We start from the raw sequence: 22,785 nt of genomic DNA, 5'->3' as shown, positions 1-22,785 counted from the left end.
TACGGACCATCCATTTCCCTTGCCATTGATGGGACAGCTAGGATCACCCTGCCAAATTGGTCTTTCAAGAGGGAGGGGCGATCAAAGGTGGTGCCCACATAATGGATGGTCCAGAGCAATTATGATTGTATGCATTTGCATGGGAATGTGAGAGTGTGAAATTGAAACGTCTTGCATTAGTTGGGACAAAAAGAAGACGAAACGGGTGTTATGGGGAAGGCTTTGTTAGATTGATTTACTCTCATTTGGTGCTTCTAGGGGTGGCTTTGGATTGTGCTTGGAATTATTGGCTTGGCTGATGGTTAGCACTTGGGACGCGGATTAGCTACTGACGGCCCCACCCTCATGTATGTGTTGTATCCACACCGTTCATCCATTTGAAGAGATCATTTTAGGGCATGAGCCAAAGAATGAGGCAGATCCACAGCTCAAGTAGACCCCACAGCAGAAAACAGTGACCCCCACTGTTGAAGCCTTCTTAGGGCCCACCATGATGTTTATTTAAGATCCAACCTGTTCATAAGTTCACACAGACATGGATCGAAGGGAATACACAAATATCAGCTTACCCAAAGAAACTTCTAGCGGTGGGCGTCACTGTCATGCTTCATTCTTTGGCTCATGCCCTAAAGTGATCTCCGAATGGATGGATGGTGTGGATACAACACACATCATGATGGCCCCACAGAACTTGGTGACGTCAGCCGTTAGTAGCTAATCCGCGTCCTAGCACTTGGGTTGTTGGAAGGAGAGGGTTAAAGACGTGTGAAAAACAGTCGAAGAGTTACCAATTTAATTAATGGCTTATTCATGTTAATAAATACCAAAGATAGAGAGAGAAAAGGAATTACTGCTAAGGTGGGCCTCACCTTAGTGTTTATGTGAAATCTATCCCAACCATCAGGTGAGTCACCCCATGTTTGGGGTAGGGCTAAAAACTCAGCTCCATCTGTGATTCAGGTGGACAACATGATTTATTTATTTATTTTATTTTATTTTAAAGTATACAAAGCAAAGGTAATGCTCACCCTCCAAACTGTTTCTGTTCATATTGCACAACTGAATTACAGATAGGCATGGTTTTTAGGCTCCAGGGCTAAGTTTTAGTGTGTCATCTAATGGGTGGAGTGGATTGCATATAATCATCACGATGGGCCATGTAAAAATAAAGGGTAGAATTTAGAGTTTCTCATAAATATATGGAATATACAAGGATCAAATATCTAACGTAAGTGCATGCAGAGAGAAACATAATATATAAAGAGGGTATAGTTGTTGTATTTGAACCATCTATCTCTCTCTCTCAAATTACAGGAAAAGAAAGGTTAAGAAGTTGGGGAAGAAAGTGGAGGTGGTGATAGTGGTATTAGTGGTGATGGTGGCAGCAGCTGTGTTAGTGGCAGTGGAGGCAGGAAGAGAATATAGTAATAGGGAAGAAGTAGATGTTGGAGGACTGGGAGAGATGAAATGGTCATGGACATCGTGGTGCCAGATTGGATAAAGAGAAAGCTGAAATGCTATCCCAACTGCCCATGGCAGAAGCTGTATGAATGGTATAATTGCTTGCCAGGCTGCTTTCTCGAGAGTTGGATATGCAGCCACCTCGACAATAGGCATTGTTATGAGTTGAAGGCCTGCTTCCTCAGTTATACGCCTCGCATGCATGGCCCTCTTAAATTACTCAATATGGTCTTGGCTTTTATTCACTGCAGAATTCTTATTTCTTCAGAAAACTTTTAAAATCTCATGTTCCCCTTTTACTTCCAATAACAAATAATAATATTAATAATCTCTCATTCATTTCAATCTTCAAATTATTAGCATACGCACACCTCAGTGGGCCCCACGTCCACTTTGGAGCTTTTGGTTTGTCCATCATCTTCTCTAGTTTGGCTCAAATCATGCTTGGATCGGCCTCATTTTTGACACCTTCCCTTTCCTTCCCTTCCCATGAAATGCTTGGACGGACCTCTTCCACGGGTTACATGTCATACATACACGGTGTGGACCCCACTTGTAATCAACATATCATTGTAATCAGGTGCACATGTTGGTCAGTCTGGTTTTTCCTGGGCACCCATGTCTACTGATACCTGACTAGGTTTCACATCCTTCGTATGAATTTATTATAATATTTCCTTTTTAAGTTGCAACTGCAGCCGGAGGAGGGTATGTTAGCCATGTGCCAATTCTAAGCCAGATGGAGGAGCTTATTAGAGCAGAATTGCACCCAAAGGGAAGAAATTGCAGGTTGGGTGATCTGGAATTTGTTCATTATAATTTCCAACTTGGCCTGTAAATGATAGTTGTATTTTTTTCATATAGCCGCTTGCCTCTTAAGTAATGGACCGAAAATCATTTACTTTTAAATTATTTCTATAGAACTGATAGTGTCTTTTCAAGATACACACACTCGGCCCACCAATGAACCAATGTTGCTCATAGACTAAAAGCTAGGTTGATGAAATGGAGTTATACCCCAATAGTTTTATGCAATACCAATAGAATAACAAGACTGACCATGCTTGTTGGGATTATGGACAAAATTTTGGGCATTCAAGGAAATGAGTGCCTCAAGGAAATAAGGACAAGAGTAAGGCTCAAAAGATAACAATAATAAAATAACAACAACAACAACAATAATAATAATAAAATCATGACCAGAAGGGTGACATAGGCATTGTCTAGCTCACCTCAATTAGTTGGGATAAGGCTTAGATGATGATATCAAGTTGCTATAGATGATCCGCATGCATGAAAGATGTGCAGTAGATGAGCTACATAAACAGCATTCACCTTGTATTCTCTTCTAACCATCTCCGACAAGTGGTCAACCAAAATTGTTAACCTTACTTGAAGCAAAGCAGCCTCTTATTTATTTATTTATTTACCTCTTTTTTGATTGTACAGGACCCGTTATTACTATAGTAATCATCATAATCATAATCATGATCATCATTTCTTAGAGTAAATTCACGCTTCCTTGATTGATGAGATTCAGTCCAAACTGTCTGGGGCAACTTGTGAAAGAGTGTTCAGGCAGTCGAAATAAAAATGAAATACAACTGGGGATTAATCATCCTTACTGTAATATTTTCCTCTATCTTGAAATGAACAGTAAGACTCAAAATCTTCCAGATTGGAAGATTCTAGCCCATCAATCAATGGACTACAAATTGATGGTTAAGGAGACTATGACAAAGAATGGCTGACATTCAACATAAAAATAATCCAACGATCATAGGGTTGAACAATCTTCCAATCTGATACAGTTTGGGGGAACCAAACACTTAAGTTGCGCCCCATTAGATCATCAGTTTGGATGACCAGACCATTGGGTTGACGTTAATGGAATCTCTAAATTTATCCTAGGTACCTCCTCAAGACCCTTTTCGGCTATAGCTTTTTGATCATGGGATTCACTCCCAGCTTTACTACTAAAAGGCAATCAAGACTATAATACACAGAAAAGGAAGCAAAAGGATACACAAACATGTATGTTTATAAAGGACTAGTAATTTCTTCCAAGTCCCAGCTCCATTTCAATCATAGTCAGTTGCGGGCACTTGTCCAATGGACCTCTTGGGTCCTCTTCTAAGTAGTCAGCTCTGGCATTCAGCATCAGCATTTGGCAAACCAGCTAGAATTTGGGCTGCATCAAGGGCTAGAAAAGCAGCACCACCAAAGAGTGCAGTCTTGGCAGTGGGGCACCCTGTCTGAAGGTTGTGGTGGACATTCTGGACACACTGAAGTCTGGTTATGGAGGCCCAGATCATCATCGCTTCAGTGAGAGCAGAAACAGACCTGATTACAACATTGGCAAAGAAACCGAGTGACAATAAATGCATACCAATCTTAGGATGTTACACCATTTGTTGAAATCAATGAGTTACATTCCTCACAGTACAATGCACAGTATTTCATGTGCTTTGAAGATGAATCAGATGTTTAGTGACTGAAGAATATCTTTTGCTAAGAACCCACAAGCATGATAGTTATCTTTGGAGGGGAAATTGTTGTCACCACACTACAAAGTTCAGCTAGTGAAGATGACAATTGTAACTTTACAACTCTAAAGCTAACACCAGATTACTGCAGGGATAGACGTCATCGTTGTCATCATTGGAGTTGGCTTCAAGAATCCTCTTTCACCAGTCATCAATATTACAACCAAGAATATAAAAAATAAAAGAAATGAAAAAAAGAACAAGGAATTGTCATTGTTTCCTGGTGAAAAGATAGACAAACAGGCAAATATAAAAGCAAGAAAGGTAGCCAAGTGATCCGTGGGTTGCCAATTTCAGAACCTGACCCTTTCCTAATCGCAAATCTTCTCCTCTCAACAACCCACATCTACTGATTTTTTTTTTAAACCCCAAAACCTTTTTTCTTATGTTAAAAAAAAAATAAAAAAAAATAAAAAAAAAAAGTCTATTTCTTTCTGTATGTACTTCTATTTTTAATTTGTCACCGACTTCTACAAAATTTTCATCAACATGGAAGAAAAACTAGGAAAAAGTTACCAAGACAAGGTCAAGTTGGTTAGCATGAAGAATCAGATGAGAGCACTTACACTGCAATAGCAAAGAACACAAGCAAGGTAGTGCTCCTGAACAAATCATCAGTTGGAACAGATTTGCCTTTGTAGGGGGAGAAAACAGAAACCAGCCCAAGAATGGTAGAAACAAAGAGAGCTACAACAGAGAAGCTCCCCAAAGCAACTGTCGGATCAGACGGATATTTACAAATTACTACATCTTTTCCTTGGATTGGAGTTCCAGAAGTAGGCTGCCAAACATCATAACCATTAAAAAAAAAAGAGGCTTTTCAAATATCATAACAAAAGATTCCTGACACTTTACTTTTTAGCTATACAAAATTTGCCCAACTCCACGAGGTAAAATTCTTGTCCACAGAGAAGAGTATAAAGGCTCTCATTGGAGTTACAAAGCAGGAAAAAAGGAACTTGAGAAGACATGATGCAAAGTTTAAAGTGCAAATTACTAGCCACAAATCATTTTAGACAAACTTTCTTGGGGCCAGTTTGGTAGACACCTAAAAATGAGTTAAATCTCATCTTGTTTCAATGTAATATGTATTAGAGATGAAAATTTTCTTGGTAAGGATTATAAATCATCTTGGTAACCAACAATCAAGATCTCTATTCAAAATTATGATTAACTAAAATGAGATGAAGTATTTATTTATTTATTATTTTTTTAGGGCGTCTACCAAACAAGACCTCAGTAATTTAGAAATTTACCTTTTTATTTTTCAGCAATTACTCCAAGAATGAAGGCCAGCGAGCCAAATCCTCCCCCAGCAAGAGAAATCTGCACTGTCCGGCTAACAGCCATTGCTCCAGCAAACCTTCTGCAACCACCAACATAGAAGAACTCATAGATATTAAAACGGAAGCAGCAGTTTTTCTTCTTCATCTTCTTCTTTGAGAGGGAATGGTATGATATAATTGAGGCTATGATTAATTTCTTACGGTCATTTGGGTTACAGGTTAAGCTGAAACACCTAGCATTAGAGAAGACACTCTTGGTAATATCAAGTAAATAATATCTGCTCTTGCTTTTATTTGCTAAATTTTCTGCTATTTATCAAATGAAATTAAACTGATGAAGGATGCATTCCCTCAAATGATGGAGATTTCAGGAGGCAGCATATGATGCAACTACAGAATCTTATATTGACTTACTAGATCAGAGGAAGGCGTCCCATGTCCTGTGAGAAGCTAAGGCAACACACACACATTCTGTTTTGTATATTTGTAAATGTAGGCTTCAACCTTTTATTAATAATATTATCAATGTTAAAATAAAAAATAAAAAGACTTTTGGCAACACAAATTTCCTGCACATGAGGGCCATGGTTCAGTGATCCAAACTGTTGATTCAATTGGCATTCTTATTGCATTATGGATGCCCCAGAAACCTCCAAGATTGCACAGTCCTAACGCTTGGATATTTTGGACACCAATGGTCCAGAATCAATTGACAAAAGAACAAATTTTGAAGGATTATGATCATCACAATGACAGCCATCAGAAAAAGATTTGGATGGCAGAACATGGGGCCCCAAATGAAGGGAATCCTGTCTACCAGCAAACTGTATGATTGCTGATGCGCAAGACCCTAACCCTATACCATATTCTTGTTTATTAACCTTTGATGGTGCCACAAAACCACACACTTCAACTAGAAGAATACAGGCATCCACTTTTTTTTTTTTCAAAATGACATAGCTAAAGGATATCCCAAATGGAAATACAAACTCATCCACACCTACTTCCAAGCAAAGGTCAACATGATGACAACTTTAATAAAAATGAAAATACCACACAGCAAGTGATTGAACATGGGATGGATGACAACATAGAATCGTAACCAAAGGAGATGACAGGCAGCCTATAAAGATTGCAAAAAAAAGAAAAAAAGGAGGAGGAATTATAACCTAAAGATAATGTAGTGTCATCGCTGATGCATATACACCTACTCCAAGGTGGGCAAATAAATGCTCCTCTTTTTCTACACAGAGACGTCTACCTCAACTATACCATATTAAGCTTTCCTCCCGACATTTGAATATTGATTGGGAAGGGTGAGTTGATGAGACCTTCTAGTTGTGCCTCAACCTCCCTCTCCCCCACTCAGATTTCTCTAAAATAGAGAAATCTTGAAGATGGATTCAGCAACTGGCCATTCATCTCCAGACAGCAGTTCATCACATGGAGGATCCAACGGCATGAACACGTCCTGGATGGGACAATCCTAGCCTTCATATCAGAGGCATGAATGAAAACAGATGGTTATCAACATATCACATAGCAAAAATCAACAGTAACGGCTATGATCAACCATAGGTGGTATCCACAAGATGAATGATCAAGATCACTGAGATATGGCACCACTTGGATAGCATACTCATCTTAGGGCTGAAGAACAAAAAGAAAAAAAGAAAAAGAAAAAAAAAGAAAGAACAGATCTTCTGTGGAGTGAACTACGGATCAACAACCTGTATTACTGGGACCCTCATTGATCAGAGAATCCAAATCATTTTTATTTTTTTTATTTTTATTAAACAGAGAAATCAAAATAAAAACCAGTTTACATTTGAGATGATCACTCGTGGGGCAGTCGTGGGCCCATAAATTTTGAATTAGGCTACTATATTTTGGTTTTCAGTTCATCCCGGTGCGAATGACCTTCTGATCAGTTTGGATAACGTAGAAACAGCAGGACAGACCCAAAGAAGGTTTCAATGGTATGCATTTCCCTCCTTGCTGTTTCTTTCCATGTGGCCCACTAGAGTTATAGATCCGCCTCATTTTTGGGCCTTCCCCATAACATGACCTTATGAGATGGATGGACGGGGTGAATTTGTCAATAACATCACAGTGGGCCCCACCTCCATCAGGGGTCATAGGCCACTGCAGGTTAGAACCAGTTAATGCGGTGAGGTCATTTTCGTCAATACTAAAATATGAATCAAGCCATATGTGAGACTAAACAGCAGGTGGTTGCTTGATTAACAGTGCAAAAGACGAGTGATTCTATGGAAATAGTTTAAAAGCAGGTTTTCAGGCCATAGCCCAAAAGGCAGACAACATATGGAAAAATCCCTAAATGATAGATGTTTTTGGTCCTAGAAGCAGATTGATTGCCATGGATGATTGATTGGATCATAGAGGCACAAGACCCAGCCTTTAGAAATGTGTGACATGTATGGTGGTGATCGGTGGTGTGACCTTCATTTTCCATCACTCGAGGACATCCATGCATTGTAACAATATTAGAGTCCTGTGTTCAATTGGAGATCATGCAGGAGTCCTACTTGAGCAAATAGGAGCCACCCACATGGTCTCATTTAGATAGATGATAGGACCAACTTCTCAACCATGAAGCACACATGTAGGTTCCATTACTTAACCATTAGGAAACTGCTGCTGCCCCATGTGAAGGAGTCTATCACTTCACTAGTCAAGTGTTAGTAAGTTTTCACTTCTCAGACTGGCTTTGGCATGAGAAGTTTCTTCAGTTATGGAGACCTTTAGTTAATGTAAAGAGGAAGAGAATAAGATAGTTGTTTCACCTCTGTTGGAAGAAGAGGATGAAAGGGAAGGAGAAGATTCCAGGTGAATTGCCAAACTCTACCAGTAACCTCCACAAGAACAGTCACCCTTGTTGAAGGAATGAAAGCGGTTCCCATCCCTCACAACTACTTCTCTATCGATGAGTTGAGTCACAAGCTTCATAAAAGTGTGGCAATCTCCGCATATGCGTAGATTCTTAATTATACGTATGGGGGCTGCTGATGGGGCATTGAGGAGACCAAAGGCAAAAGCCAACTTCTCACTGTGATAATAAGAACCTCTATTCTCTGCACCATAATCATATCCCAGACTTTTCATCTTCATCGTCAGTGATTCTATCATTTCATGCATTTCATTTACCTGTGGATTTGATCTATCACCTGATGTAAATAGAAAGACCTTATTCCTTATCTCTATCCAGCTCTGTCCAGGATTCTTCCTAAGACCCTTCTCTCTCATCATTCGGCGGGTCAATTCACCAGACTCTGACTGACCTGCATCGTCGTACATGTTAGAGAGCAGTACATATATTGCTGGATCGGAAGAGTCAAGCTTGAGAGCATGCATTGCTGCATCTTCTCCTAGAGCTAAGTTCCCATGGATCTTGCAAGAACCCAATAAGGTCTTATAAATCAAAGCATCTGGCTCAAAAGGCATGGTTTCTATGACACCAGTTGCCTCCTCTAGCCGGCCAGCCCGGCCAAGGAGATCAACTAAGCAAATGTAGTGATCAAATTGCTGCAAGATACCATACGATTTGGTCATGGAGTTGAAATACTCGAGACCCAGATCAACCAAACCACCATGGCTGCAAGCATAGAGCACTAACAAGAAGGTAATGCCATCAGGTTGGGTTCCCATCAACCTCATGTCTTCAAAGCTGGAGAGGGCACCAGAGAAATGCCCATTTGATGCTAATCCAGAAATCAATCCGTTCCATGACACAACATTTGGCTCAGAGATTGCAGCAAAAGCTCTGCGGATATCATTAATGCTCCCACATTTCCCATACATATCGACAAGGCCGTTTGAAACTGAAATGTGGTAGTCTAAACCGGATTTTATGGAGTAACAGTGCAGCTGTTTCCCTGGTTCCATTGCAGCTAAGCTTGCTGATGCAGATAAGAAGGTGGCCAGGCTAAATCCATCCATCTTAACATCATCATCATGCATGCATGAGATGATTCCTAAAGCCATCTCATGATGGCCCATCTGGTTTATTCCTGTTGCTAAGCTTGTGTATGTGATCACATCTCTCTGTGTCATCGTCTTGACGACACGCCAAGCATCATCCAGCATCCCAAGTTGAGCATAAACATCTACTAAAGAGTTCCCAACTGCGATATCTGAGTCTGCCTTTGTCTTAAATATGTAAGCATGGAGCTTTCTTACTTCACGAAAGGCTTCCGCACTCCCACAGCTCTTGACAATGCTAGAAAGAGTGAATGAATTGGGCTGAATTCCGACGGCCTGCATCTCCACTAGTGCCTGAAAAGCCTCCCGAATGTACCCCCGTTGAGCAAATCCAGCAATCAATGATGTCCAAGAAATGACGTTTGGTGACTTTATCCCTCTGAAAACACACATAGCTTCTTCCACCGGTGCCGAGCAGCATTTCATGTACATATCCACAAGGGCATTTCCAACAGAGACATCATGCTCCATGCCAGCCTTGATTGTCCGTGAATGGATCTGTTTCCCCAGTACTGGAGCTGGAACAGATGAGCAAGCGTTAAGAATCCCAGCATATGCAAAAGGATTCAGTGAGATCCCAGCAAGTTCCATCCTGCGAAACATGGCAATCACCCCCTCGAAATCTGAGACTTGGTTATATCCACAAATCATAGCTGTCCACAACAACACGTCAGATTCGGAGGTCTGGTTTAAGACCCTGAGAGCATCTCCCATCCTCTGACATTTTGAGTACATATCGGCAAGGGCCGTCTTCAGAACCAAATTCAGTTGCACTCCCCACAGGATCACATGTGCATGAACCAACTCCCCATAGCCCATACCAAGAGAACCAGCCGCCATTAGAAGCTTCACGAAAGTAAACTCATTTGGAGGAATTCCAGCCGCGATCATATGGTAATACAACCTCAGAGCCCAGGTCCAGTCCTCAGCCTGTGTGCAAGCAGAGATCATTGTGGTCCACGAAACCGTGTCATGGTTGTTCATCATGGCCTTGAAATTTCCAAACGCTCCATCAACTTCATCGCACTTTGAGTAGAAATTGATCAGAGCACTAGCCAGAATCAGATTCGATCCAAACCCGCGTTTTAGTATCTGGGTATGGACGCTAAGCCCCCTCCGCAAATCCCCCAAAGAGGAGCACGAACGCAGGACAGTTGAGAATGTGAACTCGTTAGGGGTGAAACCAGAAAACACCATGAGGCCAAACAATTCAAGGGCCTCCACATGGTTTCCTTGTCTAACGTAGGCAGATATCAGGGTAGTCCAAGAGACGACATCTCTAATAGACATACCATCGAACAGATTGCGGGCAGGGCCAACAGCAGAACATTTCGAGTAGAGAGAGAGGAGAAGGTTGTTGAGAAACAGGTGGTGGTGAAGGCCCAATTTGATAATGGGGGAGTGGAGGGAAGTGCCTTCTTGTAAAGAGCTAGAGTTGGAAAAGGAAAGGGCCCATGAAAAGAATTCTTCAGACCAGGGGGTGTTAATGGATGGAGAAGAAGAGTTATGAATGGAAGCAGCTGCTGCTGTTGCTGCAGATGTGGTGAGGAATGGTAGAGGGAGAGGTTTAATAAGAGAAGAGGGTAAGTGATATTTTGGAGGGAGAAGAAAAAAGGAGGTCGTTGGCCAACAAGGACAGAAGCAGCAGCTGAATAGCTTCGTAAAAGTCATGTATATATATATTTTTTTCTTCCCGCTGTGTTATGTGTTGTAATGGGAGATTGTTGGAGAATGGGGGAGAGGTTGACATTCGCACATCATTCTACTCCAATGCGTTTGAGAGTGATATGTTGGCATCATTTCTTAATGATACTTTTAATTTGTTGTTGCTAAGGCCATGCCAAGATAGCAGAAAAACGTCTATAGTGGCTGGGAGCACCCAAAGTACCTCAAATAACTGAAAGAAACTGGACTTATCTAAGGGCCTGTTTGGATGCCTGTAAGTTGGGTAAGTGGGAAGTGACTTACAGGGAAGTCACTTACAGGTGGTATTTGGGGGAGAAAATTCACTTGTAAGTAAGACTTACAGGCAAATCTACCAAAAAACTGCGGGGCGATGGGTGTGAGAAGTCACTTTCCTGTAAGCCACTTACAGGCTCAACGGTCGGATTTTTAAAAAGAGGGGAAGAGGGAGAAACGCACTCTCCCTCTTTGCAATCTCTCTGTTTGCAATGACCGCCCTCCCTCTCTGCAATCTCTCTCTGTCTGCAACGACCGCCCTTCCTCTCTGCAATCTCTCTCTGTCTGTAACAACCGCCCTCCTGTTGGACGTAGGCCGGTGAGGCCCACTGGTGAGCAATCACTAGTGGGTGGGTCCCATAAGTTTAGGCATCTTCCGGCCTTTCTCCTTTTCTGTTATATTTCAAATTCAATTTTGAATTTGATTTATGATAGGAGATAGGGATAAGACCGGATGATATGGTCTCATCCAAACTCTCTTCCTTTCCTATAAAAAGGGATGAGCTTCTCTCGTGTAAAGCATTGAGTCATACGATAAACCGAGAGTATACAGAGAGATATTGTGTGCGCTATAGTCTGTTTAGTTTACCTTGGGATGATCTGATCCATAGATCGCAATCCGGGGCCACTATATAGCATAGGATCAGAGGTGTGAATAGTTTCATCTGCTCCAGTAGTAGATAGGCGGGCCGTTGAAGCACCGTTCTTCTGCTTTGTGAGGGTTCCAAACTTCGTGTAGACCGTTAGATCTTGAGGGCTCACCTTCCGCGCTTCCCTTCAGTGGTATCAAGCATTTAACGGCGGATCTCCGATTATTTTCATCTAAAAAAGTAAGTGGTCTATCCTTTCTTTTTGGATTGGAATCTAAGGCTTTAAAATGGTATTGGTTCACATATACCATTTTGTTGATTTAAGGATTGATCCAAGTAATGTATCACATGCGTGTACATCACAATAGAAATATAAAACATGCGTGTACATCACAAATATATGTTATACCATAACTTTTGTACACGTGGGGGGTCATAATAGCTAGTCTACATTATGCCATATCTTAAGCATACGCAGAGATCAGTTTGACTGATGTTGTTGCATTGAAATACAACATACCTATTAGTGGCTAATGTTGTTGTATTGAAATACACCACTAGCTGATGTATTTGAAAAACGGAATGGCTAAGTATACGCATTCTTATTCTGATAAGTAGGTCCATATATGATTACCGTACAATAAAGAATTCACGTGATGTACCCCATGAATATATATTACAGCAGATATATACTCCCACTTTAATGTTGAATGTGGACTGTTGTTATGTTTTTCTATAATCGACCGTCCATTGGTAGACCACAGATGGAAAGGTTAAGATTGTCCCATGAAGGAAAGTTTGTAGGGTATAGTCCATCCATGGTGCAACTCAATCTACCAGCGGTGTGGATTACCAAACCATAAAAGTATGTAGCATATACCCCATACGTGTGCATCATACCAACTAAATAGTTGTTGAATTAAAGTCAACCACTAAAACATAGCTACTGGTGACGTATCTCACCATACTTGAATTGTTGGTTGTTGTACACGTGATGGATCATGTACATGTACACACGTGATGGCTCATGTACATGCACACAAGTGTATATGCACGTATGTTGGCTGATGTACACATGTACACATGTTTAGACTAACTTCTCCATATGTTGGCTGATGTACACGTGTGCACGTATACTTGGCTGATGTGCACATGTACACGTGTGTACATATGTTGGCCGATGTGCACGTGTACACATGTGTACACATGTTGTTCTGATAGATAACTTCAACTATATACATAGCATCTGTATACGAAATGGCTAGTGTACATCTTGCTATAGTTGTATTCATGTACGTCAACAACCCATGAATTTCCACAGTTGTATTCATGTATGTCAGCAACCCATGAATATTCATGTGTTGTATTCTTGTACATCAGTACGTCAGCAACCCAAATTAAATATTTCCCACATTGAATATTCATGTGTTGTATTCATGTGTTGTATCCATGTGCTATAAAATGTTCATGTGTAGCTCATATGGCAAGATATGTGTTGTATCTAAACCGTCTATCCATATGGAGAACTAGGCAGTCAGTAACACATATGGATCTTATCACGAGATATGTGTTGTATCTAAACCGTCTATCCATATGGAGAACTAGGCAGTCAGTAACACATATGGATCTTATCACGAGATATGTGTTGTATCCAAACCGTCCATCCATCTGGTGAGCTTGAATTTATAACAAATATAATTATCAAGTGGGCCACATGGATGCACGACATGGATAAACGACATATTTTTGAGATTGACTCAAAGGAGTTTACTAAGTACGCAATTTGATTTCCATGTCGCCTGTAGCAATGTGGCACATGTACATGGAATAAGGGCTGCTCATCTAGTAATGATGATGCACATATTACAAATACATAATGATGCACAAGTGAAGTGCTGTGTGTAATGAATGCATCTATGCTTATGATATAATGGTCCCTTGAATTCGTATGATGCCCCTCTTGTGTAATGTGGCATATGAATGATATTTCTTTTATAACTTTTTCTTCACTATTGATTAAGAGATCATTAGTGATCGAAATGATCATCAACCATGATGATCAATGTTGATGAAAGGATCCATCATTAACAATGATCATTAACGGTGATGATCAGATCCATCTCTAATGGACATGATCACTAGTAAAGATTGAACTCTCTTCATATTTAAGCACTTTCTTTATTTTATTTTTTTTTATGATAATATGTGTAATATAATTAGACTTGATGTGTTTAAATCTTAGCCCCCTACATTTTTCATTAGAATTATAAAACTTAGTGCTTAGATGCTCCCTAAAATATAAAGGTTGTGCATAACCTGAGTGGGAGTTTATTCTCCTCCACCAAATGAAGCATGCAACCATGTAATGGAAGGTTGCACGTTATACAAACTTATTCTTATAAAAGTATTAAACTCATCTTAATTAGAGAACTTGATTGTTCTACACCGCCTATTCGGGTAAGTGGACTTTCAGATCTCATTAAGATGTGTTAACTGCTTTTATACTTTGAAAATTTATATAACATGTAGAAATGCTGATGATTAGTGTCAATACCTTATATCTTAGCTAAGTAGTGATACTCATGTAATGTAAAGATGGCCACCAAAGCGTTAGTCGTTGAACAACTGAAAGGACAATATTTCGACAGCAACAACTACAAAAACTGGTCCCGCGCGGTGCGTTGCCTTCTGGACGAGGACGACATATCTCACACACTCGATGTAGTTCAAGAGGAACCCATCTTGGCTGAAAATGGAAATTTACAAGAACATAGGGTTGCGATGACTCGCTATAATAAGTCGCGAAAACAAAATCGTTCAGCCCGTAATGTCCTTCTTAGCACTATGCACAAAGAACTCATACCTATGTATGAAGTGCATGAAACCGCTAAGGGAATCTGGGAAGCACTGACAGATGCCTATGCGCAGAAGTCAGATGCGAGAATTAGGGCAATGAAATTAAAATTCCAGGAGTACAGGATGCTTGTCGGCTGCCCCATCAAAGATCATATTCATAAGATGGAGCAAATGATAGGTGCCTTTAGGAACGTTGGGTGTAAATTGACTGAAAATCAGAAGATTATAGCCATGCACCGTTCCTTGCCTGAATCTTGGGCCCAAATCAAAAGAATTCTGAACCATACTGATTCTATCACTACGTTTAGAGACTTTTGTGGCCACTTGGTACGTGAGGTTGAAATGAATGCAATTCAGCCAAGTTCGGCCAAAGCTTTTGTAGCAGAGACCCATAAATGGAAAGCTAACAATAAACGGTCCAAAGCTCGCAAGAAGGCGAAGAAGAATAATCAAGAACAGAAGACCATAGCACCTGCTCTAAATCTCAAGAAGGGGAATGGAAAGAAGAAGCAGAAAAAGACCAATATAGTCTGCGTTGTTTGTAAAAATTTCAGCCATTATGCTCGGCAGTGTGCCCAAAAAAAGACGGTAATTTCTCAGTCAAAAGATAATTTATATGTAGGCGTTTGTTCTGAAATCCTTTCCATTGATACTATATCTAACGAGTGGATTTTGGATTCGGGCGCAAAAAAGCACGTGACACAGAGTTATCGAGGACTCGAGAAATTTCAGCCTGTAGCCAAAGGAAGTTACAAGCTGTACATGAGCAATAACACTGTTGAAGATGTACTAGGGATTAGCGTTCTTCATCTCCGTACGCGCATAGGGCAAACAGTAATCCTTCGTGATACTCTTTTTGCACCGAGGATGCGTCGAAATTTAATTTCTGTTTCTAGGTTATTATTTGATGGTTTTGATATTCGATTTTTTGGGACAAGAGTTTCTTTGAGACTGAATAACCTCATCTTTGCATGGAAAAATTTAATTTTAGATTTATTTATTCTGGATATAGATTGTGATAATATCCCTCTTGCTTTATTTGCTATGTCGAATGAAACTATAGTATCTGAATCTCAAAAATGGCACGTGAGGTTAAGTCACATAGGAAAGGATCGTATGACAAGACTAGTACGTTTTGGTCTGTTAGACTCCTTATCTAAAGTTGATTTGCCATTTTGTGAACATTGTGTGTCTGGGAAGACATCGAAGAAACCATTTTCAAAAGCGGATAGGTCCAAGGGCACACTAGAGATAATCCATTCAGATATCTGTGGACTCTTTAATGTACATGCCAGAAACGGATGTCAATACTTTGTCACTTTCATTGACGATTACTCGCGCTATGGATATGTGTATCTCATCTCACACAAATCTGACGCTTTTGATTGTTTTCTTAAATATAAAGCTGAGGTAGAAAATTAGCTTGAGAAAAAGATTAAAATCCTTCGATCTAATAGAGGTGGCGAGTATACATCTGAAACGTTTAAATCATATTGTGAAAACGTTGGAATTGTTCGGCAGTACTCAATGGCTTACACTCCACAACAAAACGGTGTTGCAGAGAGAAGGAATAGGACACTGTTGGACATGGTTAGATCGATGATGGCACAAGCCAATCTCTCTATCATATTCTGGGGAGACGCACTGTTAACAGCCGTCTACGTCCTTAATAGAGTCTCATCCAAATTCATTCCTAAGACTCCATATGAGATGTGGTTTGGGAGGACTCCTTCTCTAGTCAACCTACGCCCTTGGGGATCTTTAAGATATGGAGTCTTAGGAATAGGACACTGTTGGACATGGTTAGATCGATGATGGCACAAGCCAATCTTTCTATCATATTCTGGGGAGACGCACTGTTAACAGCCATCTACGTCCTTAATAGAGTCTCATCCAAATTCATTCCTAAGACTCCATATGAGATGTGGTTTGGGAGGACTCCTTCTCTAATCAACCTACGCCCTTGGGGATCTTTAAGATATGTTTTGCTACCTACTCCGCATAAAGGTAAACTTGATAGTAAAACCATTGAATGCGTGTTCATAAGGTACCCTATGCATTCAAAGGGATACGTTCTAGTTTATGAGGACCATGGACGATGGATTGAGATAGAATCCCGAGACGTTACCTTCGTTGAAGATAGATACCCAAGCCGAATGAAGCAAACGGTTCCAATAGAACTTTTTGAAATACCCGATGTATCTCAGGAGAGTGGGAGTTCTGCTCCTCAAGATGAAGATGCTCCTATAGTTCACCAGAGCAGTGGGAGGACATCTCAGCAGGCTCTTGAGTTACGTCGAAACGAAAGAGGATTGATTCCCCGAAGATACTTCGATATTGAGGGGTAAACATTCTCTTGCGTTGCAATTAATGATGATGAACTTGATTCATATCAGGATGCATTATTATCTTCTAACTCGGCCGATTGGGTAAATGTTATGGATGAAGAGATCGTTTCCATGGAGAAAAATAAAGTCTGGGAACTTGTTGATTTACCTTTCAATCGCAAAGCGATAGGTAATAAATAGGTACTTAAGATCAAAAGAAATGCAGATGGTACAGTGGACAAATATAAAGCACGATTAGTTGCTAAAGGTTTTACGCAACAAGAAGGCATTGATTACAATGAGACATTTTCACCTGTTGCAAAGTTCTCCTCAATCCACATGATCTTGTCCATTATCGCAAGTTTAAACTTAGAGTTTTATCAGATGGATGTAAAGACTGCATTTTTAAATGGTGATTTAGATGAAGAGATATATATGCAACAGCCCATGGGTTATGTAGACAAAAAACATCCAAAGAAAGTCAGCAAGTTGTTGAAATCTATCTATGGGCTGAAGCAATTTTCAAGACAATGGTATATGAGGTTCCACTTGGCCATCACTACTTTTGGATTCACGATGAGTGAAAAAGATCATTGTGTATACATGAAACGGTTTGGAAGATCTTTTCTGATACTATCTCTATATGTAGACGATATCCTGTTAGCTGGTAATGACATGTAATTGTTGATATCGACTAAAGATTGGCTATTCTCGAACTTTTAGATGAAAGACCTCGGTGAAGCCAACTTTATTCTTGGGGTAAAAATCATCAGGGATCGCCCTAAGAAATTTTTAGGCTTGTCTCAAGCAACCTATATACAAAAGATCTTAGAGCGGTTCAGGATGAAAAATTCAAAAGCTGCTGAAACCCTTATGGATAAAGCTACCAAGCTAGACAGGAAATCGTGTCCCCAGACTAAAGCCGAGAAATTGGCTATGTCCTCAGTACCTTATGCAAGTGTAATAGGGAGCTTAATATATGCTATGCTTTACACCAGACCGGATATTAGATATGCAGTTGGCATAGTCAGCCGTTATCAGAGTAACCCGGGATAGTCTCATTGGAAAGCCGTCAAACGTATATTTCGCTATCTCAGAGGAACAAAAGACCTAATGTTGTGTTATGAAGGAACAGGCCTCGAGCTCAAAGGATATTCTGATGCTGCTTGGGGTAATGACGCCGACGAGGGAAAGTCTACTTCAGGGTATGTATCTTACTCGGAGGAGGAGCTATCTCATGGTCGAGTAAGAAACAGACATCCATAGCTCTTTCATCTATGGAGGCCGAGTACATTGCATGTTGTGCTGCAGTTCAGGAGTGTGTATGGGTTCACAGATTTCTATTGAATCTGGGTGTTGTACCGATTGTTCGTCAGCTTATATCGCTGAAGATAGACAATACTTCTGCCATTGACTTGGCAAAGGACCCTAAACACCGCCAGAAATCTAAGCATATTGAAATCAAGTATCATTACGTCCGTGATCAAGTGAGAGATAAAAAGGTCGCCCTCAGCTACACTCCTACTAAGGAGATGATGGCTGATCCCATGACGAAACCTATAGCTAGAGACTATTTCAGGTTCACGTCAGACAAATGGGATTGAGGAAAGTTTGAATGATGTACTTGTTTTGTAAGACATTCGATCTTTCATGAATAATATATTCATTTTATCCAGTATTGAACACTAATATAAACTAGGTATGAAGATCATCAGCATTTACCTTGAAATCATGTGGGATTTCTATTTTTGTCGGCAGGCCGGTCACCCACTCGCACGGGTTGACCAACCTTGAATGTACAAGAGAGGTACATTTGGGGCTATGTTTATACATTGAGATATGAACTTCCCTTTATTGTGAATAATAGAGGATGAGGATATGAGTGAGTCGTATCCGCCTACAATCTTATAAAGATTGTAGATGAGACTGATACACTCAAATAACATAATCGCACCATTCTGTTACATGCGATCAATGTTATGGCCTGAAATTAAAGCCAGGTTTGAGGTTTTGAGATGAGTCGTACCTCATGTGGAATGACCTGCGTATTGTAGACCCGACATTCACCTAGTATTATCTACTTTACGACGTGAATTTTAGCCGCGTGCTGGGACCCATTACCTACAGATTGCTTTGATTCGATCTAATCATTGCAACGTGCGAGTAGCCAGTCCCGTAGGTGACTCTTTATGTCCTTAGCTACCCTCCTCTTGTGTATATGATGATGAGATTAAGTGTCTCTACTTTAGTATACTATGACGAAAGGTCCTTGATTGGCCAGACTCAGTTACGCTAGGAAAGCGGCTTGATTAATTCCAAATTACACATCTGCATGGGAAAAATCACGTGACAGCTACACATAGTTTCTAGAACTATAAATACGCACTTGAAGATTTATCCGCCGACAGTATCGAGTTGTTTTTATTAGACTTTTGCAAACAATATTTTTCTTAAAAAGCATATATATATATATATATATATATATTGATATTGTTTTAAATTGGTTTCAATCAAAGTTTGTGAAAAATTAAGTTTTCAGAATAACTCGATAAGTTGAATAAGTGCGTATGTTAGTCGAGTACTCCAGGTCGAGAGTTAACTCCATCCGGTGTGGTCATGCGGACTAGAACAGGCATTGTAAAGCTTGGGTTATTGAGTACTAGTCAGGTCGTCACTTAGTACTTAAGCACCTGTGAGAAGATTATGGTGATCCAGCTGGTCCCACGCCTCTGATTCTTTTGATCGCGATGTTTGGTTTTTGATTGTTATTAGGCAAGTTAGATGGACAAATCTTTTGTGCCTATCCCACAATGTGATTGAGTGGGAGATGTTGAACGTAGGCCGGTAGGGCCCACTGGTGAGCAATCACTAGTGGGTGGGTCCCATAAGTTTATGCATCTTCCGGCCTTTCTCCTTTTCTGTTATATTTCAAATTCAATTTTGAATTTGATTTATGATAGGAGATAGGATAAGACCGGATGATATGGTCTCATCCAAACTCTCTTCCTTTCCTATAAAAAGGGATGAGCTTCTCTCGTTAATGACATAATATACGAAATACCGAGAGTATACGGAGAGAAAAATATTGTGCACAAGAGTCTGTTCATTCTGGCTTGTCCTTGGGACGATCTAATTCATAGATTGCGATCCGGGGCCACTTATACCGTAGGATCAGAGGTGTGAATAGTTCCATCTGCTCCAGTAGTAGATAGGTGGGCCATTGAAGCACCGTTCTTCTACTTTGTGAGGGTTCCAAACTTCGTGTAGACCGTCAGATCTTGAGGGCTCACCTTCTGCGCTTCCCAACACCTCCCTCTCTACTCCTCCCCAAAACGGTAGCGTTTGATCACAACGTTCCATTTTTTCTGCTTTGAAAACGGGAGTGGATTAGGTGTTACTCATACATAGGAATGCGCACGTGCGTACCTTTCCGCATGTGATGAAACATCCCATTAAACCCCAGGGACTAATTTTCACCCTGATCTAAAACTCTGATGGGCCGTAGAAAAGTGAGATGAAAATCAAGGGAGGAAACTGTTTTCTTTTTCCATGGCCACAAAAGTTTTTAATTAATGTAAAAGTTGGGCTCCAGGGGTTTCATAGAGTGCTGCATCACGTGTACCATTTAAATTTTGGACTAACATCAATTATTATGAGTTCTCAAAAAGTTCTTACAAGAACTCGTGGCAACTGGTGCGCAGCTGAGCATTTTGACAGAAGGGGATTGACAGTTTACTGAGTAAACTCGATGTCTGGGATACACCGTGATTTATGTATTTGATCCACCCCGTCCATCCATTTTAATGGTAAACTTTGTGAGTGGTTTAAAGTAAGAGATGTCGAGTGGAATATGTACAATGGTACAATGTATACTCATCAGATGGCTGGTTTGTTTGATGGAGGTTACTATTGTTCGTGATGGCAATATATGATCCACCACATCCATCCATTGTGTTGCTGTTGTCGTTTGAGAACAAACTTCCAATTTGCCCTAAAAAATCAATATGTTTCTTTCAAGTAAAAACACCACAGAACAAGTGTATACTCATTTTAGGACGTGGTCCCAAAAATTAAGCTGATCCAAATCTCATGTCAACCCACCATAGAAGCAGTCATGACTAGTTTAATGGAGCCATGGATTGTTTGCCTATTTCTAATGGAGATTTGGATTTCATCCAAAAATGAGGTGGAAAAACATATGGTCAGCCTGAATATACAAAAAATATATTAAAATGGGTTGCACATGGATTTTTGGATTCTTTTAATGCATTTATTTTTTAATATATTAACATGGGTAGCAAGTGGGTTCTTTTTATGCATTTATTTATTAATATATTAAGGTGGGCTGCACAGAACTTATCCTAATATGCTCCCTTCGATTCTTTTAATGCATTTATTTTTAAATTTTTATTTAATTATTTTCATGCATTTGGATTCTAAAAATTGGACTGTAATAATAATTTTGATTTTGTTATACATGGACCATTTATGCTTAATGGTATGTATTTCTTTACTTAACAATTCCTTAATTTTTAGATTTATTTGTGAAATGGATTTGGATTCCGAGATTAATTAATGTTTCTTGACTTATTAATGTTTTTAAGTTTCTTCTCAATTCTTAAATTGAGTTATTACTCCATATTATAGATATTTTGAATTCATGGGCCTGTTTTTATAGCCCACTTGATAATTAGTTTTGCCTAAGAATTATCTCAAATATTCATCTTGATGAGCTTAATAAAATTACATATTTGATCTATGCATTTTTATATGTTCATAATATTTTGGAACAATTCCCTAATTCAAGTTTTGCTCAATGTGAATATACAACTTTTTACTTGTAAATAACTTATAGGTTATCCAAACAAAAAAAAAATAATAATAACTTACCTGTAAGTGACTGGTGATATTTTTGAAATCCCAACGGTAAAGAGGAAATGCACTACAGCTCCAGAGAGAGAGAGAGAGAGAGGCAAGTGCAATGGAATTAACAGGTTACCTGTAGGTGAGGCAAGTGCAATGGTGATATATTTGAAATCCCAACGGTAAAGAGGAAATGCACTACAGCTCCAGAGAGAGAGAGAGAGAGAGAGAGAGAGATGCGATAAAACCCCCCTCTTACTTGGATTTCACGTTGAAAAAGCAAGCATAAAAAGTCACTACCAAAAAACTCACAGGCATCCAAACGACTGATAAGTGGAACCCATGGTTCAGTGATCTGTCCACGCTGAGGATGGCTCAGGCTGTCAAAGAAAAGAATTTTCCTACATACAAATGTCCTAAGCTTACCACATGTGCCAACAAATAAATGGTTTATGAACAAAATACAGCAACTTTTCACATTCAACAAAAGATTAAAAAATAAAAATAAAAAAAGGCCAAAATTTCTTTGGCTAAGATCCTCCAATCTGCGGATGTTTGGTGCATGCATCATCCATGGTAAGGCTGAATATATTGACGGCTTGGACCGCTGGACCATGGCCCATTTATGCAAGCCAACAATCCAGAGTCACCATGGAAACTCTTGGCTCCAGAATCATTTAGGGCTTCCTTCACTGCAAGTTTCAACTTGTGAATTGCAACTGTCTAAACTCAGGGTCCTCGACAAATCTACCAGTGGCACAAACACGCAAGCATGTGTAGTGCAGCCCCACTGCATCTCCACATATTTGCAAAGCTCTGGGAGTCATCCAACTGGTGGGCCCAATCAAATAGATATACTGATGCCCAGAAATGAGTGTCCATTTGTTTCCCATGC

The 22,785-nt window shown here is 40.0% G+C and overlaps 1 protein-coding gene and 1 pseudogene across 3 annotated transcripts; both read right to left on the bottom strand.

Moving 5' to 3' along the window:
• Positions 1-3,066: 3,066 nt before the first annotated feature.
• On the bottom strand, positions 3,067-5,755 carry LOC131217687 (uncharacterized; annotated as a pseudogene).
• On the bottom strand, positions 5,264-20,391 carry LOC131217685 (pentatricopeptide repeat-containing protein At5g52850, chloroplastic). 3 transcript variants are annotated; one of them, XM_058212654.1, is made up of 4 exons: positions 20,337-20,383; positions 8,101-11,553; positions 6,463-6,784; positions 5,264-5,373 (listed from the first exon to the last, which is right to left on the bottom strand). In XM_058212654.1, exon 2 carries the CDS (start codon positions 10,964-10,966, stop codon positions 8,159-8,161), a length of 2,808 nt encoding a protein of 935 aa, XP_058068637.1. In that variant the 5' UTR covers positions 10,967-11,553; positions 20,337-20,383; the 3' UTR covers positions 5,264-5,373; positions 6,463-6,784; positions 8,101-8,158. The 3 variants fall into 3 exon arrangements, with proteins under 3 accessions (XP_058068637.1, XP_058068636.1, XP_058068635.1); XM_058212653.1 differs by lacking the exon at positions 6,463-6,784 and having other exon boundaries at positions 8,101-11,514; positions 20,337-20,391; XM_058212652.1 differs by lacking the exon at positions 6,463-6,784.
• Between the last annotated feature and the right edge of the window lie 2,394 nt (positions 20,392-22,785).

Source organism: Magnolia sinica, chromosome 10 (assembly GCF_029962835.1).
Source record: "Magnolia sinica isolate HGM2019 chromosome 10, MsV1, whole genome shotgun sequence".
Taxonomy (NCBI): Eukaryota; Viridiplantae; Streptophyta; class Magnoliopsida; order Magnoliales; family Magnoliaceae; genus Magnolia; species Magnolia sinica.
The sequence above is the reverse complement of the archived record's forward strand: the minus strand, read 5'-3'. Positions and strand labels throughout refer to the sequence as shown.